The sequence below is a fragment of the Ranitomeya variabilis genome, chromosome 3 (assembly GCF_051348905.1).
Source record: "Ranitomeya variabilis isolate aRanVar5 chromosome 3, aRanVar5.hap1, whole genome shotgun sequence".
NCBI classification, from domain to species: Eukaryota; Metazoa; Chordata; class Amphibia; order Anura; family Dendrobatidae; genus Ranitomeya; species Ranitomeya variabilis.
In genome coordinates this window covers 753,031,749-753,054,202 of record NC_135234.1, presented here as the reverse complement: position 1 = coordinate 753,054,202, position 22,454 = coordinate 753,031,749, and the positions used below count along the sequence as shown (strand labels likewise).

Below are 22,454 nucleotides of genomic sequence, written 5' to 3'. Positions count from 1 at the left end.
GAGGTCTGTGTCTCTCCCAGTAATATAGGCTGAATGTGAGGTCTGTGTCTCTCCCAGTAATATAGGCTGGATGTGAGCTCTGTGTGTTTCTCCCAGTAATATAGGCTGAATGTGAGCTCTGTGTCTCTCTCAGTCATATAGGCTGGATGTGAGCTCTGTGTGTCTCTCCCAGTAATATAGGCTGGATGTGAGCTCTCTGTCTCTCCCAGTAATATAGGCTGGATGTGAGGTCTGGGTGTCTCTCCCAGTAATATAGGCTGGATGTGAGGTCTGTGGGTCTCTCCCAGTAATATAGGCTAGATGTGAGGTCTGTGGGTCTCTCCCAGTAATATAGGCTGGATGTGAGGTCTGTGTCTGTCCCAGTAATATAGGCTGGATGTGAGGTCTGTGTGTCTCTCCCAGTAATATAGGCTGGATGTGAGGTCTGTGTGTCTCTCCCAGTAATATAGGCTGGATGTGAGGTCTGTGTCTCTTCCAGTAATATAGGCTGGATGTGAGGTCTGTGTGTCTCCCAGTAATATAGGCTGGATGTGAGGTCTGTGTCTCTCCCAGTAATATAGGCTGAATGTGAGGTCTGTGTCTCTCCCAGTAATATAGGCTGAATGTGAGGTCTGTGTCTCTTCCAGTAATATAGGCTGGATGTGAGGTCTGTGTGTCTCCCAGTAATATAGGCTGGATGTGAGGTCTGTGTCTCTCCCAGTAATATAGGCTGGATGTGAGGTCTGTGTCTCTCCCAGTAATATAGGCTGAATGTGAGGTCTGTGTCTCTCCCAGTAATATAGGCTGGATGTGAGCTCTGTGTGTTTCTCCCAGTAATATAGGCTGAATGTGAGCTCTGTGTCTCTCAGTCATATAGGCTGGATGTGAGCTCTGTGTGTCTCTCCCAGTAATATAGGCTGGATGTGAGGTCTGTGTGTCTCTCCTAGTATTACAGGCTGAAAGTGAGGTCTGGGTCTATGTATAGCTCAAATACTGTACTTTCCTCTCCTTGCCCACAGCCTATTTCCTCTTCCTCCCACAACACTTTCCACTCTGTTCATTATAGATTTGTGTACAGCCCTCTCCCTCCTGCTGAGGCCGGATTCTTAATTAGTGGTCCGAGTATAGACCACGATGCACAGCCTCCGCAGGTCTCCTAACTCTGACAGTGTCATGTATGCATATAAAGGCTGTTGAGTTTGGTTCAGGAGATCCATGGCCGGTCTGTGCAGCTCGGTCCATACTAGGACTACGAAACAGCACTTGTGTGATTCTGGCTTATCTCCATTGGTCCATTTACACAGATCTATTTCAGGCCAATAAACACACGTTATCCGGTGCTCATTTATCGTCCTTTTTCCACAGTCTGACAAACCATGATGGGTATAGAATGATTGCTACAGACACTCAGCAGGGGCAAAATGGTAGAAAAAGTTTAATGAAAACTTTTATGAAAGTTGCTTAACTGTAAATTTGTAAGCAAATAAACTTTCTGTGTGGAGATGAAAAAGCCTTTAAACCATCAATATAATAATAATAAAAAAAACTACTTTATGGAACAGTCACCCATGATAACATCAACATAAACAGTGACTTATGAGAAAATACAAAAATATTCACTCCCACGCCATAGATTCTGCAGGAGGGTCCCCGGTGAATCGGAACCTGGTGAAAACATTCTGAAGACTCGGGAAGGCGCTTCTGACTTTATGGACCACACAGGCCGGGATCGGTCTCTCATCTCCCTCTGCCCGATAGCCGTATATCCAAGCAGAAAAGCCGCGGTAACAAACCTGCCGCAGATATCTGGAGAGGAGGGGAAAAACAACAACAAAACAAATAATAAAAAATCGCATTTGGTAGCATCACATTCATAGTGGTCTAGGCACAATATATCATCAATTATCTGTCAGATAAAAAAAGGATTATTGTTTGGTCACATTCCCAAAAAACGCAATGAAAGCAATAAAAAAGTCACATGTGCCTGGATATGGTACAAATAAAAATACAGCTCCTCTCGGAAAAAAAAAGTTTTTTGTTTTTTTTTTATTTTAAACAAGCAAAACCTAAATAAGTAGCCTGATTTGGAAAATGCTGTAATCAAATGAGTAAAGGCCATAAAAAAAGTAACAAAAAAAAAAAAGAGAAATCGTCCAGGAAGAAGAAAAGAAAAATGGCAGCAACTTCAAGTGGTTTGACCTGTCAGCAGGATTGTGCCCAGTAACCTACAGACAGTGCCAGGTCGGCGTCGTTATACTGATTTCAATGGGACCTGGTGATGAAATCTGTCTTGTGGTTGTTGTTTAATCTTTCCTTTCAGTTTTCAGTTAACGCTATGCTCGTGCTCCAGGGCGGCCTGTGGGGGTCTTCATGTGGTGCTCTGATTAGGTATTCATAATGCAGACTGCTGAGCGGTCACTGATCCCTCATTGATCGCCCCCTAGTTAACGTAATGAATACCTGTACATACTGAAGAAGAAAAAAAAAACCTCGGTAGGCGCCAGCCATGGCCCCTGCGCTGCAGCATAATCGCATGTTTAGTGTCCTAATAATTAATGTTCTTGATGCTATTGAGCAAGTAAAAAACAAATAAAAAAATCGATCATTTTAACTCAAAACTGAAAATAAAGATTAAACAACAACCACAAGACGGATTCCATCACCAGGTATCATTGTAATCAGTATACCGGCGCCGACCTGACACTGTGTGTAGGTTACTCTGCACAATCCTGCTGACAGGTTCCCTTTAAATAACTATTTACCTATTTTTCTCTGCGGCCGGAGGTGGAAATCGGTAAATAATGCGGAGCATGACATTGACAGATGCCTCATTTTGGCAAAACAGCTTGAAGAAGGGGTGCTCGGTGATACAGGCCCGGCCTTGTAACTGACTCTTGACTTTCTCAATCTCTTGACAGCAGAGCGACTCCATCTCGGTAGGCAGCGATATACAGTTCTCGCACTGGCACCAAGTCGAGTTCATCAGGCGTACTTGCGCCGGTAGCGTCAATGAACCAACTTCCTCTATGAGGCTTGATATCTGACATTTTGATATCTGCGATAGATAAAACATGCGTTTATAATGAGACATGGCCACTTTAAAAGGTTTTTTTTTTTTTTACTACCTTAATGGGTCTTGTCAGATAGAGCTTGTAAATATAAGCAGTTTTGTAATTTACTGTTAATTATAATTTTCAGTCATTCTTGAGATATTATTATTTATCTTTCATTTACAACTTGTTGCCTTGGATACAGACCACCGCTGCTAGACAACAGAAAATGCGCAAGTTCTTCCATATTGACCTCGTAAGCACTTGTCTTGAAGCTGGGGGTGGTGGGGAAAAAAAAATCACTAGATTGCGCTGTTTTCTCTTAATGCTGGAGCGCAGGGCTTACGAGCTAAATAGCAGCGGTGGTCGGTCTCCTAGGCAACGAGCTGTAAGCAAAAGTGTTAATATCTCAAGAAAATGGCTGCAAATTTTAATAAGCAATAAATTACAAAAGTGCTCTATCCGACAATATCAAAAACTCCTAGTTGGAATTTAGCCTTAGCGTACCAATATATTCAAGATTGCCATGTATCTAAATAACATGGCTGAGTATTGGATTCCCAACTGGATATTTTTTTGAGCCTACAGATTTGTTTTATTTTATTAAAGGGGTTTTCTTTTCTTAGAGTTAGTGCAGGCTTGTGGCCTATGTGAGTACAGACTTGCGAATCCTCACATTGTAAGCGCTTTGAGGATTCCCCGGTGATGGTGGGCGTGATTTACATACATGGGGTCATGTGCCGACTAACATGCTCGACCTCGCTCAACGCAAGCACGTCTAGTCTGAATGTGGCCAGGTGTATACAAATCACTCGGCGCTAACAGCAGAGAATCTTCACCGTGCCCGGTATGAGGATTCACAAGTCTGCTTTCAAACAGAGTTACTGCAGACTTGTTGCCTAAGACCGGACAACCCCTTTAATCCATTTGTCAATGTTTGATGATTTTGGTCGCAACCAATTAAAAAAAAATAAGAAATTTAGCAAAAGCTAATAAATGTGTTAAAATGAAACACATATTAATCTATAGTTTGTAGATTGTGAGCCCTCGCGGGCAGGGACCTCTCTCCTCCTGTACCAGTTATGACTTGTATTGTTTAAGATTATTGTACTTGTTTTTATTATGTATACCCCTCCTCACATGTAAAGCGGCATGGAATAAATGGCGCTATAACAATAAATAATAATAATAATAGTCATTGCTGAAAGTGCTGGCACCCTTGAAATTGTTCCAGAAAATGAAGTATTTCTACCAGAATATTATGACAATTATACATGTTTTGTTATAAACGTGTTTATTTCCTTTGTGTGTATTGGAACAACACAAAATAAGCAGAAAAAAAAGGAAAATTTGATGTAATTTCACCCCAAACCCCCCAAAATGGGGGACAATATAAAAATCACACCTGAAAACTGATGAAAAGGGGAGAAGTTGACTCAATCTTTGCATTGTGTGTCTGTGTGTGCTCCACCAAGCATGGAGAACAGAAAGAGGAGAAGAGAACTGATTGAGGACTTGAGAACCAAAATAGTAGAAAGATATCAACAATCTCAAGGTTACAAGTCCGTCTCCAGAGATCTTGATGTTTACAACCCATGACGCTGCAGCTGATCTCCCTGGATGTGGACGGCAAAGAACAAAATCATGAAAGTTTGCAACGCAGGATAGTCCGGATGGTGGATAAGGAGCTCCAATCAAGTTCCAAAGAAATTACGGCTGCCCTACAGGCTCAGGGGGCATCAGTGTCAGAGAGAACAGTCCGTCGACATCTGAATGAAATGGAACGCTATGGCAGGAGACCTAGGAGGACCTCACTTTCGGCCATGACTGTATACCAGAGCCACGGTTCCAGTACCGCTTCCCTTGAGCAACTTTAAGGAAATTAGGAAACACTTTTTTTGCATATCTTTTATGGCAAGATATATTGTTAACTTTTCATTAGTCCCCTTAGGGGACTTGTCGCCTTTACAATACTCTGCTGTACTATGGTATTGCCATGGACTTTGAAATTGTATAACTTCTTAGGGTATGTGTCCACGTTCAGGAAACGCTGCGTTTTTGACGCAGCGCTGAGCCGTAGCATCAAAAACGCAGCGTCCAGATGTTACAGCATAGTGGAGGGGATTTAATGAAATCCCGTCTCCACTGTGCATTAACCCCTTCACCCCCGGAGCTTTTTCCGTTTTTCGCTCCCCTCCTTCCCAAAGCCATAACTTTTTTATTTTTCCGTCAATTTGGCCATGTGAGGGCTTATTTTTTGCGAGACGAGATGTACTTTTGAACGATACCATTGGTTTTACCATGCTGTGTAACAGAAAACGGGAAAAAAATTCCAAGTGTGATGAAATTGCAAAAAAAGTGCAATCTCACACTTGTTTTTTGTTTGGCTTTTTTTGCTAGGTTCACCAAATGCTAAAACTGACCTGCCATTATGATTCTCCAGGTCATTACGAGTTCATAGACACCTAACATGTCTAGGTTATTTTTTATCTAAGTGGTGAAAAAAAATTCCAAATTTTGCTAAAATAAATAAATAAATAAAAAATTGCGCGATTTTCCGATACCCGTAGCGTCTCCAATTTTCGTGATCTGGGGTTGGGTGAGGGCTTATTTTTTGCGTGCCAAGCTGGAGTTTTTAATGATACCATTTTGGTGTAGATACATTCTTTTGATCGCCCGTTATTGCATTTTAATACAATGTCGCGGCGACCAAAAAAACGTAATTTTGGCGTTTTGATTTTTTTTATCGCTACGCCATTTAGCAGTCAGGTTAATCCTTAGTTTTTATTGATAGATCGGGCGATTCTGAACGCGGCGATACCAAGTATGTGTATGTTTAATTTTTTTTTATTTGTTTTATTTTGATTTGGGCGAAAGGGGGGTGATTTGAACTTTTATATATTTTTATTTTTTTTTATATTTTTAAACACTTTTTTTTTTTTCATTTTGGCATGCTTCAATAGCCTCCATAGAAGGCTAGAAGCATTCACTACACGATCGGCTCTGCTACATAGAGGTGAAATACAGATCACCTCTATGTAGCAGAAAGGCAGGTGTACTTTGAGCGCCGACCACAGGGTGGCGCTCAAAGCAATCGGCCATCAACAACCATAGAGGTCTCAAGGAGACCTCTGGTTGTTATAGCAATGCACCGCTGACCCCCGATCATGTGACGGGGGTCAGCGGTGCGAGCACTTCCGACCGCGCGGCCGGGAGCTGTAGTTAAATGCCGTTGTCAGCGTTTGACGGCGGCATTTAACTAGTTAATGGGCGCGGGCGGATCTCATTGCGAGCACATGTCAGCTGTACAAAACAGCTGACATGTCGCGGCTTTAAGGTGGGCTCACCGCCGGAGCCCACCTTAAAGCAGGGGATCTGCCAGCTGACGTACTATTCCGTCAGCTGGCAGAACGCAGCATGTTGCTACAATGAGCAAAACACGCAGCAACACCGCAGGTGACCTGCCAGTGACCTCAGGTGCAGTTTTGGTCAGGATTTTACCTGCAAAAAATCCTGACCAAAGCCTGAAGCAAACCTGAACGTGGACACATACGCTTAGGAAGCTGTGCCAGCCTGGGCTTCTTAGTTATAGCAATGTGGCAGACAAGTGGGGGGGGCTGTGATACAGGGACCTGTATGCCATGACAACCCATTGGCACCCCACAATTTTAGGGGCGCGATGGGCATCGGAATTGATTCCCCTTTCCAACATCTTACATGCAGCGGTCTCAACAGACAGCAGAATCTTTGAAGTTGAACTCTATTGACCAAAGCTCGGTGCCAGCTGTATAGAGCGGGCTCAGCTCCCGAGTCTGCTGCATACAATACGTGCACACAGGCCTATGGGGGTGGATAAGAGCAGGATACCAGGGCAGCGACTGACAGCAGCACCTGTCTCCTCCTGATGAAGAAGTGACAGGCGCCCATCAGTCACCGGATTGTCCCCTTACCTGACCGTCAGGCCCGGCTGATAATATCGCGTCATCTTCTCTGTTTTCATTCTCGGACATTTTTTTTTATCTTATCTCCAATTCTGAAAAATAAGTGGGAAAAAAAGGCAAATTATTAAAAGTTAAAGTTTGGAAAAAAAAATGTCACCACTCAACCACTCTCTCCCCGGTATCAAAGTCCGACCTATGAAACTATAAAGGGAATTAATGTGCAAATAGGAAAAAAAAAATAAATCTAAATTAACTTTTTTTGGTCACTAAACCTCCTTTAAAAATGCCGTAAAAAAGTGTTGCATGCAGAGAACATAAAAACGCTAGGAAAGTGCGTGCCATTAACAGAATTAAAAAAAAAAAAAAGTTACGGGTCTCAGAAAATGATTTTTTTCAGCCACTAAACTATATATGTATATATATATATATATATATATATATATATATATATACAGTATATAAACTGCACAATGTGGTGTCACCGTCACCATATTTATTGACCCGGAGAATCACATTTTATAGGTAATTTAGAACGCCGTAACGATAAAAGTCAAAAAACAATGGCAGAGTGTCCGAAACTAAAAAAAAAAAAAAAAAAGTGTCCAAAAGGTAATGTTTACCCCCCCCCCCAAAAAAAAATAAAAAAAATGCCACCACAGCACTGTGACCCCCCCAGAGGAGACAGGGAGGGAGAGCGGGAGTGTCACTCACACACCAGGTAGGACAGAGTGAGTGTGCTGACGCATGCGCACTCACCGCGGCAGGCGCCGGGCTCTAGGGCTGTCACGTGCTCCAAGCGGGCGCCGTCGCGTCCCGGTGACGTCACGCCGAGGCGCTGGAAGATGTCTGACGCTTCCGGTCGTGCGGCGGGAAACGAGATGCCGGCCAAGAAGCAGAAGCTGAGCAGCGATGAGAACAGTAACCCGGAGCTCTCCGGGGATGAAAACGTAAGAGGAGACGTGCGGGGCGGGTGTGGGAGGAGGCGGCACCGGGCAGCACGGGGGATGGTGACTTTCGGTGTAGAAATAAAATGTCTCCCCATAGCTGAGCTCAGGAGGCCCGGGGGCTACAAGGGCCCTGCGGGGGAGTGTTACTCCCAGCTTGTTTACAACTGCTGCGACTTGTAGTGCTGGGGAGAATGGCGTGCTGCTACTTGTAGTTCTTCAGCTATGGGGGAGGGGCAGTTAGAAGAACATGTTGGTACTTGTAGTTCTTCAGCTATGGGGGAGGGGCAGTTAGAAGAACATGCTGGTACTTGTAGTTTTTCAGGTCTGGGGGAGGGGCAGTTAGAAGAACATGCTGCTACTTGTAGTTCTTCAGCTATGGGGGAGGGGCAGTTAGAAGAACATGCTGCTATTTGTAGTTCTTCAGCTATGGGGGAGGGGCAGTTAGAAGAACATGCTGGTACTTGTAGTTCTTCAGGTCTGGGGGAGGAGCAGTTAGGCTACGTTCACATTAGCGTTAAGCTAATGTGCGTCGGGTTTGCGTCGGCGACGCAGCGGCGACGCATGCGTCATGCGCCCCCTATACTTAACATGGGGGACGCATGCGTTTTTTTTGTTGCGTTGTGCCACACATGCGTCTTTTTTGCCGCAAGCGTCGGACCAAGAAAACGCAACAAGTTGCATTTTTCTTGCGTCCGATTTTCGGCAAAAACCGACGCATGCGTCGCAAAACGCAGCGTTTTTGCGTGCGTTTTGCTGCGTTTTTGCGTGCGTTGTGCGTTGCGTCGCCGACGCAGCGGCGCACAACGCTAGTGTGAACTTAGCCTTAGAAGAACATGTTGGTACTTGTAGTTCTTCATGTCTGGGGGAGGGGCTGTTAGAAGAACATGTTGGTACTTGTAGTTCTTCAGGTCTGGGGGAGGGGCAGTTAGAAGAACATGTTGGTACTTGTAGTTCTTCAGGTCTGGGGGAGGGGCAGTTAGAAGAACATGTTGGTACTTGTAGTTCTTCAGGTCTGGGGGAGGGGCTGTTAGAAGAACATGTTGGTACTTGTAGTTCTTCAGGTCTGGGGGAGGGGCAGTTAGAAGAACATGTTGGTACTTGTAGTTCTTCAGGTCTGGGGGAGGGGCAGTTAGTAGAACATACTGGTACTTGTAGTTCCTCAGGTCTGGGGGAGGAATTTTGTAGAACATGCTGGTACCTGTAGTTCCTCATGTCTGTGGAGGAGGGGCCTCTTAGAACATGCTGGTTCTTGTAGTTCCTTAGGTCTGGGAGGAGGAGCAGTTAGTAAAACATGCTGGTACTTATAGTTCCTCAGGTATGGCGGGAAGGGAATTTTGTAGAATATGCTGGTTTCTGTAGTTCCTCAGGTCTGGGGAGGAGGGGCAGTTAGTAGATCATGCTGGTACTTGTAGTTCCACACTGAGTGGTGTATAAGCAGATTTCGATGCCGCATGTGTTCCTTTTAGAAGGGTCCCGAGTTCTCCAAGATTCAGGATCTGTCAAGATCCCACAGGCGCCGGACCTCAAGAATCAAACTTCTATAGGAAGCGGGGGATTTTCTGTTTTTTGCGCTTTCGCTTTTTTCTTTCCCATTTTCAAAGAGGTGTGTCAGTGGACTAGTGGCCGCAGCCGGGTACTACATACCGCCCCCTATTGATTTGAATAGGCATTGGATGTGCAGTGTTCAACCATGCCACTATACAGTCGATGGAGCTGTGCGGCTCCGCCACTAAGCAGTTCCAGACGACACCTAGATCAGCTGATGGTGGGGGTGTCACAGGATAGATAAGCCATTATTGTTAGGCTGTGTGCACAGGATGCATATTTGCTGCGTATCCGCAGCATATTTTTCCGCGCAGAAACGCTGCAGATCCGCACTGTGATTTACAGTACCATGTAAATCAATGGCGATGTAAAAAAAGAAAACTTGTGCACATGGTGCAGAAAAATCAGTGCGGAATTGCAGCAGATTTAAAAGAAGTGCATGTCACTTCTTTTGTGCGCATCTGCTGCGTTTCTGCACCCCTCCATGATAGAAATCCGCAGTGGCAAAAACTGCAGAAAATCTGCACAAAATCTGCATCAATTCCTCGGCAAATCCGCACAAAATCCACATAAAAACCGCTGCAAATCCGCGGCTGCGGATTCTGCCAGGAGACGCAGATTTTGTGCAGAAAATTCTGAACCAGTTTTCCTACGTGTGCACATGCCCTTAAAGTCTGGGACAACCCCTTTAAGAGGCTCTGTAATAAAATTAGTAGCTTGCATTTTTTTTTTCTTGGGGGGGAATGACAATAATTTAAAAAAGGCAGTTTTGTCTTTTTTTGTCCTCCCTCTTTTTACCAATTCTTACTGTACAAGTTAATTACGGTAATTTTGAAGGTTGGCACTATACAATGGGCAGCGTACGGTGGATCGGTGGTTAGCACTGTACGATGGGCAGCGTACGGTGGATCGGTGGTTAGCACTGTACGATGGGCAGCATACGGTGGATTCGTGGTTAGCACTGTACAATGGGCAGCGTACGGTGGATTTGTGGTTAGCACTGTACAATGGGCAGCGTACGGTGGATTTGTGGTTAGCACTGTACAATGGGCAGCGTACGGTGGATTTGTGGTTAGCACTGTACAATGGGCAGCGTACGGTGGATTTGTGGTTAGCACTGTACAATGGGCAGCGTACGGTGGATCTGTGGTTAGCGCTGTACAATAGGCAGCGCACCGTGGATTGGTGGTTAGTGCTGCACAGTGGGCAGCATACGGTGGATCGATGGTTAGCACTGTTGCTTTGCAGCACTGGGGTCTTGGGTTCAAATCCCACCAAGGCCAACATCTGCAAGGAGTTTATGGGATAGAGAGATCAGAGCATGAAGTGAGGACACATAGTATAAGAGGGCGTTATACACCACCTTAGGGTACGGGAAGGAGTAGCAAAGGCCCATGTGGTAAGGAGGTGCCTGGAGGAGTCATATGGTGGCTTCCAGGCTACCAGCGACCATTGTGACAAAGACCCAGGGATTGTTGATATTGTCTGTAAAGTGCTGTGAAATATGATGGCGCTATATGAGCAAAGCATAATAAAAATATGATCACAAAGATTTGCAGGACCCTGGTCCATAGCCGCTGTGCTCTTTGAATCTCCTTCTACCTTCTGATTAGTTGACTGGGTGCAGCACCATGCCGGTATCATTATATGATGGTCAGAAGAGGCACCACTTACGCCGTCAGGTAGGAGGTTTGTAGGCTTTGGTCGGCGGCCAGTAAATCTTATTTTGATCTTCTCTAGTTAAATTGAAGCCATGTGCACACGTTCAGGATTGTTAGCGTTTTTTTCACGTTTTTTCGCTATAAAAACGTGATAAAAACGCGAAAAAAAACGCTTACATAAGCCTCCTATTATTTACAGGGTATTCCGCATTTTTGGTGCAAATGTTGCGATTTTTTCCGCGAAAAAATCGCATAGCGGAAAAAAAAGCAACATGTTCATTAAAAATGCGGAATTGCAGGGATTCCGCACACCTAGGGGTCCATTGATCTGCTTACTTCCCGCACGGGGCTGTGCACACCATGCGGGAAGTAAGCAGATTATATGCGGTTGGTACCCAGGGTGGAGGAGAGGAGACTCTCCTCCACGCACTGGGCACCATATAAGTGGTCAAAAAATAAGAAATAAAATAATAAACAGTCCTATACTCACCCTCGATGTCTTGCCGCCTCCTCGCACGCTGCCGTTCGGTTTCTGTACCTGGTGTGCGCTGAAGGACCTCGCCGAATGACGTCACTGTCCTGTGATTGGTCGTGAGCGGTCATGTGACCGCTCACGTGACCGTGACGTCACGGGAGGTCCTGTGCGCACAGACCAGCTATACGGAACGGACGCCGGTGAGATGTCTGGGTGAGTATAAGCATTTTTTTATTTTTTTTATTATTTTTAAACATTCTATCTTTTACTATTGATGCTGCATAGGCTGCATCTATAGTAAAAAGTTGGTCACACTTGTCAAACGCTATGTTTGACAAGTGTGACCAACCTGTCAGTCAGTTTTCCAAGCGATGCTACAGATCGCAGGGAAAACTTTAGCATTCTGCAAGCTAATTACGCTTGCAGAATGCTAAAAAAACGCGAAAAAAACGCAAAAAAAAAAATGCGGATTTCTTGCAGAAAATTTCCGGTTTTCTTCAGGAATTTTCTGCAAGAAATCCGCAACGTGTGCACATACCCTTAAAGGCTAAAAAACTGCACTGATCTGATGCTTCTCACAGCTGAGATGTCGCTGCATTTGCATTCAGTTAGTCGTCCTCTGTGCTTGGTGACAGCTTGGATCCTGCGCTGCTGACTTGTATCCTCAGATTGCTGCCATCGGTGACATGGACAGTTGATGTGCTTTATACTAGGTGCCGTGTAGCAGCCACACTGGATTTTACTGCCGGTAACAAGTCGCACTCGACCAGTCGCCTATCTGCAACTCGACTGTTTTATTTGCAGTAATATCTGAGCTCTCAAATAGTCGCATGACAGCAAGTTGGCAAAGTTTGTGTCAAATATGTCTCCCCAGCCTTTTGGCAAATGTGAATACTTTTTTTTTTTTACTACTTTGACTGTACTTCATAGTTCTAACTAACACCAGGGCTAATGTATGTTATTCAGAAATTGTGTGACGGGGGAGGGTAGGTAATGGGGACGTCACCATGTGGTTTCCTTATGACGAGGAGCCGGGTTTTCTTCTATTGGTCTGGAGCTGTGATCTCTTATCTGAGGTTTAGTAAAGACGCGCTATTGAATCATTTGCATATATATACTATATAGTTGAGTGATTGAAACTTGGCTATGAGATTTAGAGCTTGGCTTACCGGACATTCCCGTCATTACATACATACATGTGTCTAAACTCTCCAGAGGGCAGATGTTGGGGAAAGGAGGATGGGGTCTGTTGGTTTTTAACATGCCCCATCCTTTTGTTTTCTATGGAGGTCAGTAATCGCTGCCTGTGGTGTCTAACAACATCTTTCTCCTCTCTTCCAGCGTCTTGGCTGTATAAGCTTTTGTAGACCGATATCTAAGGGCCGCCACGCACAGATAGGTAGAAGTAGGGTGGGGTGATGGTTAAATGATCGTCCGGTGAAGTATTGGTGCACGGACGACCAAGATCGCAGTGCACGGACTGGCTGCAGCTCTGCCGCCTCAAGTGTGACTTCCGCGGCTAGTTCATGCATGAATTGGAGCCTGGTTGCTGTGTGATTGCAGCCAAATATGACTTTCCCTGAAGCATCGTATCATTTCACAAAAGGCATAGTTGGAAAAATTGGCCGGCAACCATAGGGAGAGATGTGACTAGTTCGGCGCGGCTCCCGGCCGGCTTCTCCACGCCTTGCTTCCGTTGATAGACAGATCTTTCCCTATGATCACAGATCGGCTTTTCCGCAGCATTTGTTACCTATTAGCCCGCCGTGTTTTGAGTCTTGTTTTTCTTCTTTCCTTTTGCAGGATGATACTGTCAGTATAGAGAGTGGCACCAACACAGAACGACCAGATACCCCCACAAATACCGCAAATGCCCCCGGGAGGAAAGGTTGGGGCAAAGGAAAATGGAGATCAAAGAAGTGTAAATACTCATTTAAATGTGTCAATAGCTTAAAGGTAATTGTACAAATTTAGGTTTATATCTTCCCTGGATGAGAGATGCTCCCTTTTAAGGGTTTTGACAATTTTGTTTTTTCTTAACTGCATATATTTAGGACTAAAAAAATTTTTTATTATAAAAAAAATGTTTGGCTTTTTTGTTAACTGGCATAGTCACCTTTGATGTCATAAATCGGCTAAAGGGAACTCGGAAAAAGACAGATAAGAGTTACTAACTCCCCATCAGACCATTATAGCGTGCTTACTGGCGCACTTTCACTTAAAGGGGTGTTCTAAAGTTTAGTGGTTAGCCATATCTCTGGTATCGGATGGATCAGAAATCGCTTCTGTGGGTTCAAGCAGCAGGATTTTGGGCCTCGGGAAACCAAAGAAATGTAATATCAACCCGAATTATGGCTCCATCATAGTAGCATTTGGGGTGTCTAGGATGGTGAATGTATGCTGGGAGATAAAGCGATCATATTATGCTACTCGGAGGTTCCTGTGGGTAAATGACAAAAATTAGAATATATTTCTTAAACCGTCTTTCTGTGCATGCAATTAGCCCACCCTCCTTTCACCTGACCCCGGGGTGAAAACCTTTATAAAATTTCAACCAGAAAAAAAAAATCATTGTCAGACCCATCATTGTCAGCAGGAGAGGCAACATGGTGAATTCCTGCACCTACCTCCTCCGCCACAGATCTAATCCATAAGATCTTTCTGTATTTAATACTTTTTATTTGATACTATTTTTGCCGTGCGTGTGTCTTATTCTTTTTGTAAGTACTGTACCCTTTTTTTATATTAAATCTAAAAATGAAATAAGTTTGTGCTTCTTAAAACGTACCCACAACTTCGAAGAGTCTGTTTGTCCCTATTTTTGCCGTGTGTATGTCTGTTTTTGTTATTTCATCTTTTTGTAAGCGCTGTGCCAGGATCTTGGTATCAAAAATATGCAATTTGTGTGTTGTGACCTTTATTTCTAGTTACATCATTAACCGGTCGGTTTGATTAACTTCATAGTTTGATAGATCAGATGTAAGGATACTAAATTCTTTTTTTTTTTTTTGCTTATGAAGTGGTGGTATTATAATAAGAATATATATGTGTGTGTGTGTGTGTGTGTGTGTGTGTGTGTGTGTGTGTGTGTGTGTGTGTGTGTGTGTGTGTTTTACTCGTATAGCGCCATTAATTCCACAGTGCTTTGAAGACACAGAGAGATGATAGAGATATAAGTATATATAGATTTGCGTTTCCTACTGGTTCTCCGGTTTCCTCCCACGCTCCAAAGAATAGGGAATTAGATTGTAAAGCCCCAGTTGAGACAGTGACGATAATGTCTGGAAAGTGCTGTGAAATTGATGGTGTTATATAAGTGAGAATAAAAAAATATATATCATCTTAATGTTTGGGAGGGTTATTTAGAAAAAAAATAAAATTGTAATATACAGTGGGGCAAAAAAGTATTTAGTCAGTCAGTAATAGTGCAAGTTCCACCACTTAAAAAGATGAGAGGCGTCTGTAATTTACATCATAGGTAGACCTCAACTATGGGAGACAAACTGAGAAAAAAAAAATCCAGAAAATCACATTGTCTGTTTTTTTATCATTTTATTTTCATATTATGGTGGAAAATAAGTATTTGGTCAGAAACAAAATTTCATCTCAATACTTTGTAATCTAGCCTTTGTTGGCAATGACAGAGGTTAAACGTTTTCTGTAAGTCTTCACAAGGTTGCCACACACTGTTGTTGGTATGTTGGCCCATTCCTCCATGCAGATCTCCTCTAGAGCAGTGATGTTTTTGGCTTTTCGCTTGGCAACACGGACTTTCAACTCCCTCCAAAGGTTTTCTATTGGGTTGAGATCTGGAGACTGGCTAGGCCACTCCAGGACCTTGAAATGCTTCTTACGAAGCCACTCCTTCGTTGCCCTGGCGGTGTGCTTTGGATCATTGTCATGTTGAAAGACCCAGCCACGTTTCATCTTCAATGCCCTTGCTGATGGAAGGAGGTTTGCACTCAAAATCTCACGATACATGGCCCCATTCATTCTTTCATGTACCCAGATCAGTCGTCCTGGCCCCTTTGCAGAGAAACAGCCCCAAAGCATGATGTTTCCACCACCATGCTTTACAGTAGGTATGGTGTTTGATGGATGCAACTCAGTATTCTTTTTCCTCCAAACACGACAAGTTGTGTTTCTACCAAACAGTTCCAGTTTGGTTTCATCAGACCATAGGACATTCTCCCAAAACTCCTCTGGATCATCCAAATGCTCTCTAGCAAACTTCAGACGGGCCCGGACATGTACTGGCTTAAGCAGTGGGACACGTCTGGCACTGCAGGATCTGAGTCCATGGTGGCGTAGTGTGTTACTTATGGTAGGCCTTGTTACATTGGTCCCAGCTCTCTGCAGTTCATTCACTAGGTCCCCCCGCGTGGTTCTGGGATTTTTGCTTACCGTTCTTGTGATCATTCTGACCCCACGGGGTGGGATTTTGCGTGGAGCCCCAGATCGAGGGCGAGGGAGATTATCAGTGGTCTTGTATGTCTTCCATTTTCTAATTATTGCTCCCACTATTGATTTCTTCACTCCAAGCTGGTTGGCTATTGCAGATTCAGTCTTCCCAGCCTGGTGCAGGGCTACAATTTTGTTTCTGGTGTCATTTGACAGCTCTTTGGTCTTCACCATAGTGGAGTTTGGAGTCAGACTGTTTGAGGGTGTGCACAGGTGTCTTTTTATACTGATAACAAGTTTAAACAGGTGCCATTACTACAGGTAATGAGTGGAGGAAAGAGGAGACTCTTAACCCCTTCCCGACATGTGACGGTATAGTACGTCACATGTCGGGACCCCCGCTTTGATGTGCGCTCCGGCGGTGAGCGCACATCAAAGTCGCGACATGTCAGCTGTTTCTTACAGCTGACATGTGCGCGCAATAGCGGCGGGTGAAATCGCGATCACCCGCCGCTATTAACTAGTTAAATGCCGCTGTCAAACACAGACAGCGGCATTTAACTACCGCATCCGGCCGTGCGGCCGGATATGAGCGCATCGCCGACCCCCGTCACATGATCGGGGGTCGGCGATGCATCAGGACAGTAACCATAGAGGTCCTTGAGACCTCTATGGTTACTGATTGCCGGTGGCTGTGAGCGCCCCCCTGTGGTCGGCGCTCACAGCACACCTGCAATTCTGCTGTGTAGCAGCGATCTTATGATCGGTGCTGCATAGCAGAGCCGATCGGGCTGTGCCTGCTTCTAGCCTCCCATGGAGGCTATTGAAGCATGGCAAAAGTAAAAAAAAAAAGTTTTTAAAAATGTGAAAAAAAAAAAAAAAACATAAAAGTTTAAATCACCCCCCTTTCGCCCCAATCAAAATAAATCAATAAAAAAAGCGCCCAACCTACACATATTTGGTATCGCCGCGTTCAGAATCGCCCGATCTATCAATAAAAAAAAAGCATTAACCTGATCGCAAAACGGCGTAACGAGAAAAAAAATCGGAACGCCAGAATTACGTTTTTTTGGTCGCCACGGCATTGCATTAAAATGCAATAACGGGCGATCAAAAGAACGTGTCTGCACCAAAATGCTATCATTAAAAACGCCAGCTCGGCATGCAAAAAATAAGCCCTCACCTGACCCCAGATCACGAAAAATGGAGACGCTACGAGTATCGGAAAATGGCGCAATTTTGTTTTGTTTTGTTTTTTGCAAAGTTTGGAATTTTTTTTCACCACTTAGGTGAAAAATAACCTAGTCATGTTAGGTGTCTATGAACTCGTACTGACCTGGAGAATCATAATGGCAGGTCAGTTTTAGCATTTAGTGAACCTAGCAAAATAGGCAAGCAAAAAACAAGTGTGCGATTGCACTTTTTTTGCAATTTCACTGCACTTGGAATTTTTTTCCCGTTTTCTAGTACACGACATGCTAAAACCAATGATGTCGTTGAAAAGTACAACTCGTCCCGCAAAAAATAAGCCCTCACATGGCCATATTGACGGAAAAATAAAAAAGTTATGGCTCTGGGAAGGAGGGGAGCGAAAAACGAAAACGGAAAAACGGAAAAAGCTCCGGGGGTGAAGGGGTTAAAGAAGAAGTTACAGGTCTGTGAGAGCCAGAAATCTTGATTGTTTGTTTCTGACCAAATACTTATTTTCCACCGTAAAATGCAAATAAAATGATAAAAAAACATACAATGTGATTTTCTGGATTTTTTTTTCTCAGTTTGTCTCCCATAGTTGAGGTCTACCTATGATGTAAATTACAGACGCCTCTCATCTTTTTAAGTGGTGGAACTTGCACTATTGCTGAATGACTAAATACTTTTTTGCCCCACTGTATATTTCTTTATCGCCTCTCATTGGGGGACACAGGAACCATGGGTGTATGCTGCTGCCACTAGGAGGCTGACACTATGCAAATAAAAAAGTTAGCTCCTCCTCTGCAGTGTACACCCCACCGACTGGCATTATACTCTTCAGTTTAGCTTAGTGTCAGTAGGAGGTGGACACGGGTCTTTCATTAGATCCTTATCTACCTCAATGTGCGTAGTTTCTTTTCAGGTTTTCCGGAAGGGATACAGGGTGAACAATCACACCTGTAGTCCCACAAAGCGGACTATGAGTACGGCGTGTACTGCCACCCCGTATCCTCATAGATCCCTCACCAGGACCAAGATCCTAGCACACAAGCGTGCTCAGAAGTCCGGTCCTGGCTCCGTCCCCACCCACTCGCCCACCAGAGCCTGTCGGTTGCGGAGACGAGGACGTCCATCAGCTCCCTGGACGTCTCATACCTTCTTTTCAGGTTAGTATCGGCGTGGGATGTTTTAGGTGAGTATTTCCTCCATCCCATCCCAGATCTTTCATAAGGGGGGTCTTGTTAGGGGCTCCCTGACAGCAACCCTCTCATACCTGACATGCAGCGGCACGGCCGGGATTGATTTTTTGCGCGGTGACCTCCGTAGGCACGCGCATTTCTTCCCGGCGCTGCGGTTTATCATGGGGCACCTCCACAGCGCGGCAGCCCTGCAGGCTGTCGCGCCGCTGCTCTGGCACCGCAGGTTGTCGCTCACTGCGGCGCCTGCTTTCCCTTGCGGCGCACCATTTCGGCGCCGCGACTCTCCTCTCCTCGGCCGCCGGCTCCTAATTTAGGCCCCGGATTCGGCCGGGGCCTACTTCCGGCCTTGCGGCGCTCCTTTGGGGACTTCAGATGTGCCGGCGCCGCTGCTCCTTCCTCGGCCGCCGGCTCCTAATTTAGGCCCCGGCTTCGGCCGGGGCCTACTTCCGGTCTTTACTCTCCCCCACTTCCGCTTCTGCGGGCTGGCTTTTTCCTGCCCGACATATGTGCCTTGCCCACCGGCGCCTCCGTGTCTGGCTCCGCCCCCTTCCTCAGGGACACTCGTCTGGTGTACGCACCTTTTCGCAGCAGGGCACAGCACGTTCTGACAGGAGCTCACACAGCACGCTCCACACCTTCGCCACCGCATCTCTTCTGTGGGCACAGCACGATCTGCGGCACACTGACAAGCGGACATCTCCCAGGACCGGGTCCGTGAGTAGCTGCACTGCAGACTGACACCCCCCTCTGCCCTACTGTCCCCTAACCTGCTGGCATTTTCTTCAGGGACCTTTTCCAGAATGTCTAATTCTAAAGGGGGCCGCTCTCGTCCTCCTACCTCTTCCTCTTCTACCATAGTCAAGTACTTTGCATGTTCGTCCTGTAACAGCAAACTTCCTTCAGGTCAGTCCTCTCCGCTCTGTCAGGCCTGCAGCAACCCGATTGTTCCCACCGCCCAGGATCCCCCGGCTGATCCGCCTGAGAGTGATATCCCCATCCCAGGCTGGGCCTCCTCTCTGTCTCAATCCGTGGCCGATTTGACACGGGTGTCTCAAACCCTGGTGTCCGTACTGGATCGGTTACCCCTGCAGACTCCAGCCGTAGCCAGCGGGTCCCAGGAACCGCCGCCAGAGCCCTCTTTGATAAGCCACAAAAGGTCCAGGCAGGAATGTCGGTCTGAGTCCTCTTCGCGTTCTATCTCGCCACACGGCCCTCCCCTGCGGTCGGTGTCCCCCCGATCCTCCTCCCCTGAGTCAGGCGAGGCTCTCTCTGATGCGCCCTCGGAGGATTTTTCAGAGCTGGATTCTAACCAAATCGCCACCATGAGGGATATGGTCCAGAATCTCATCGGGGCAATAAACCAAACCTGTGGCATCAAGGATCCCTCTACGGAACCCGCAGATCAGGCGGTTTCGTTTAGATGGGCCAAACCACCTTCCAAGTTTTTTTGCTCCTCATCCTGAATTCGTGGAAATCTTTGCCAGAGAGAGAGAGAGAGAACCCGACCAGACGTTTTCAGAGGGGAAAACGCCTGGGTGTGTTATATCCTTTTCCTCCAGAACTTACCGCCAATTGGACGGTCTCTCCCTCGGTGGATCCCCCTGTTTCCAGGCTATCCACCAACACGGTGCTTCCACTGTCCGGCGGAGCATCTCTGAAGGATTCTAACGATAGAGTTGTAGAATCCTTTGCGAAGTCAGCCTTTGAAGCGGCTGCGGCAGCGCTATGCCCAGCTTTTGCTTCCACTTGGGTCTCAAAATCTATTTCCAAATGGGCCAAAGATCTCCGTCGAGGTATCCTGGACGGGGCGCCTCCCGCGCAACTAGCGGAGCTTGCCAACCAGATTTCCCACGCTGGTGAATACCTGGTCTCCGCCTCCCTGGATACCGCGTCTTGTGCGGCTCAGGCTTCCAGCAATGCTGTTGCCATCCGCCGGACCGTTTGGCTCAAGGCCTGGCAGGCGGACTTATCTTCCAAAAAGTCCCTTACCAGTCTGCCCTTCCAGGGCTCTCGTCTCTTTGGTCCCCAGCTGGACCAAATCATTAAGGACGCCACTGGGGGTACAAGTTCTCTTCTCCCCCAGGCTAAGCCTCGTCGCCCTCCTCCTAGACGGCAGTTTCGATCCTTTCGGCCTTTTCGACGCTTCGCGGCGTCAAACTCTTTTGCCCAGCAGCAACAGAGGCCTCAGGCACGTCAAGAGAAGAAGGCGGTGTCCTTTAGGCCCACCCCGTCCTGGCGTCCTCGCTACTCCCAGGGTAGATCTTCCAGGACCGGAAGATCCACCTCTGCATGACTCTCTGCAAGACTCCAGCCCAACTGCCAGGTTGGGCGGCCGTCTTCTCTTTTTCAGGGACGCCTGGCTTTCCGCAGTAGAGGACGCATGGGTCAGGGAAGTTGTATCCTCGGGATACAAGATAGAGTTCGTTTCACGACCCCGGGATCGTTTCTTCGAATCCCGTCCTCCAAGAGATCCCGCTTTAGTTCCGGGCTTCTTTGCAGCCATCGCTTCTCTTCTCAAAGCCGGGGTTATCGTTCCCGTACCAGAAAAAGAACGTTTCACGGGTTTCTACTCGAACCTTTTTGTGGTACCAAAAAAGGACGGCGCAAGGTTCGTCCCATTCTGGACCTCAAATTGCTGAACAGGAGAGTTCATCTGAGACGCTTCAGGATGGAATCTCTTCGTTCAGTAATTGCTTCCATGGAGGCCCAGGAATTTCTGTGCTCAGTCGACATCCAGGACGCCTACCTCCATGTCCCGATATTTCCCGGACATCACCGTTTCCTGCGCTTTGCAGTGCTCCGGGAACATTTTCAGTTCGTTGCCCTGCCGTTCGGCCTCGCAACCGCTCCAAGGGTGTTCACAAAGATCATGGCGGCACTGATGGCCATCTTGAGAGTCAGAGGCCTGGTCCTTTTTCCTTACCTCGACGACATCCTCATCAAGGCTCCATCCTTTGCTCAGGCTCACGAAAGCCTGTCTATTGTTATCGACACCTTAGTCCGTTTCGGGTGGCTGGTCAACCGGAAGAAGTTCTGCCTTATCCCTTCTCAGCGCATCGTCTTTCTGGGCATGCTCTTCGACACTCGTCAGACCAGAGTCTTCCTTCCCAAAGACAAGAAATCCACCCTTTGTCGGGACATACGCTTGCTCCAGGGTCCTCGGCCTCCCTCCCTCCGTTCGGCCATGAGGGCTCTGGGAAGGATGGTAGCAACATTGGAAGCGATTCCCTTCGCCCAATTTCACTCGCGACCCCTACAGCAAGCCATTCTGTCTCAATGGGACAGGTCTGTCTTCTCCCTGGATCAGCCAATCCGTCTCTCTTCTCGGGTCAAACGGTCTCTCAACTGGTGGCTGACGTCACCTCTTGTCTCCCAGGGCAGGTCCTTCCTTCCAGTTCACTGGCAGGTGGTGACGACGGACGCCAGCCTGCTCGGCTGGGGTGCGGTGTTTCGCCACCTGACGGTCCAGGGCCGTTGGTCGTCGCAGGAGTCGTCTCTGCCAATCAATGTCCTCGAAATTCGGGCCATTTTTCTGTCCCTCCGCCACTGGGAAACTATTCTCAGGGGCCTGCCAGTCCGGGTCCAGATGGACAACGCCACGGCCGTGGCATATGTCAACCATCAGGGGGGGACCCGGAGCTCCTTGGCCCTTGCCGAGGTATCCAAGATCCTCCTTTGGGCAGAGGCTACAGTTCCGGTGATATCCGCGGTGCATATCCCCGGCGTGGACAACTCGCGGCAGGGGAATGGTCCTTGCATCAGGAGGTCTTCCATCAGATTTGTCTTCGATGGGGGACTCCGGACGTGGACCTCACGGCGTCTCGAATGAACAGGAAGGTTCCGCAGTTCGTCTCCAGGTCTCGCGATCTTCTCGCAGTGGGCGTCGACGCTCTGGCCAGCCCTTGGTCACAGTTCGGGCTGCCTTACCTGTTCCCACCCCTTCCACTTTTTCCCAAGCTGTTGAAGAAGATCAAAGCGGATGGGGTGCCGGTCATCCTGATCGCCCCGGATTGGCCCAGGAGAGCTTGGTTCGCAGAGCTCGTCAACCTTCTCGCGGACGCTCCC

The 22,454-nt window shown here is 46.8% G+C and overlaps 2 protein-coding genes across 3 annotated transcripts in view; one reads left to right on the top strand and one right to left on the bottom strand.

Annotated features, from left to right (window-relative positions):
• Positions 1 to 1,401: 1,401 nt before the first annotated feature.
• LOC143817299 (uncharacterized) lies at positions 1,402 to 7,854 on the bottom strand. Of its 2 annotated transcripts, none has more exons than XM_077298585.1 (4): positions 7,727 to 7,854; positions 6,980 to 7,062; positions 2,742 to 3,034; positions 1,402 to 1,785 (listed from the first exon to the last, which is right to left on the bottom strand). In XM_077298585.1, the coding sequence occupies exons 2-4, from the start codon at positions 7,037 to 7,039 to the stop codon at positions 1,596 to 1,598; spliced, it is 543 nt and encodes a 180-aa protein (XP_077154700.1). In that variant the 5' UTR covers positions 7,040 to 7,062; positions 7,727 to 7,854; the 3' UTR covers positions 1,402 to 1,595. The 2 variants fall into 2 exon arrangements, with proteins under 2 accessions (XP_077154700.1, XP_077154699.1); XM_077298584.1 differs by lacking the exon at positions 7,727 to 7,854 and adding an exon at positions 7,682 to 7,720.
• The window catches only part of EED (embryonic ectoderm development), a 32,009-nt gene continuing 17,340 nt past the window's right edge, over positions 7,786 to 22,454 (top strand). Inside the window, exons 1-2 of the mRNA XM_077298583.1 lie at positions 7,786 to 7,917; positions 13,402 to 13,554. Of these exons, the coding sequence (XP_077154698.1) occupies positions 7,813 to 7,917; positions 13,402 to 13,554 (258 nt within the window). The 5' untranslated portion in view covers positions 7,786 to 7,812. The remainder of the gene's footprint in view (positions 7,918 to 13,401; positions 13,555 to 22,454) is intronic.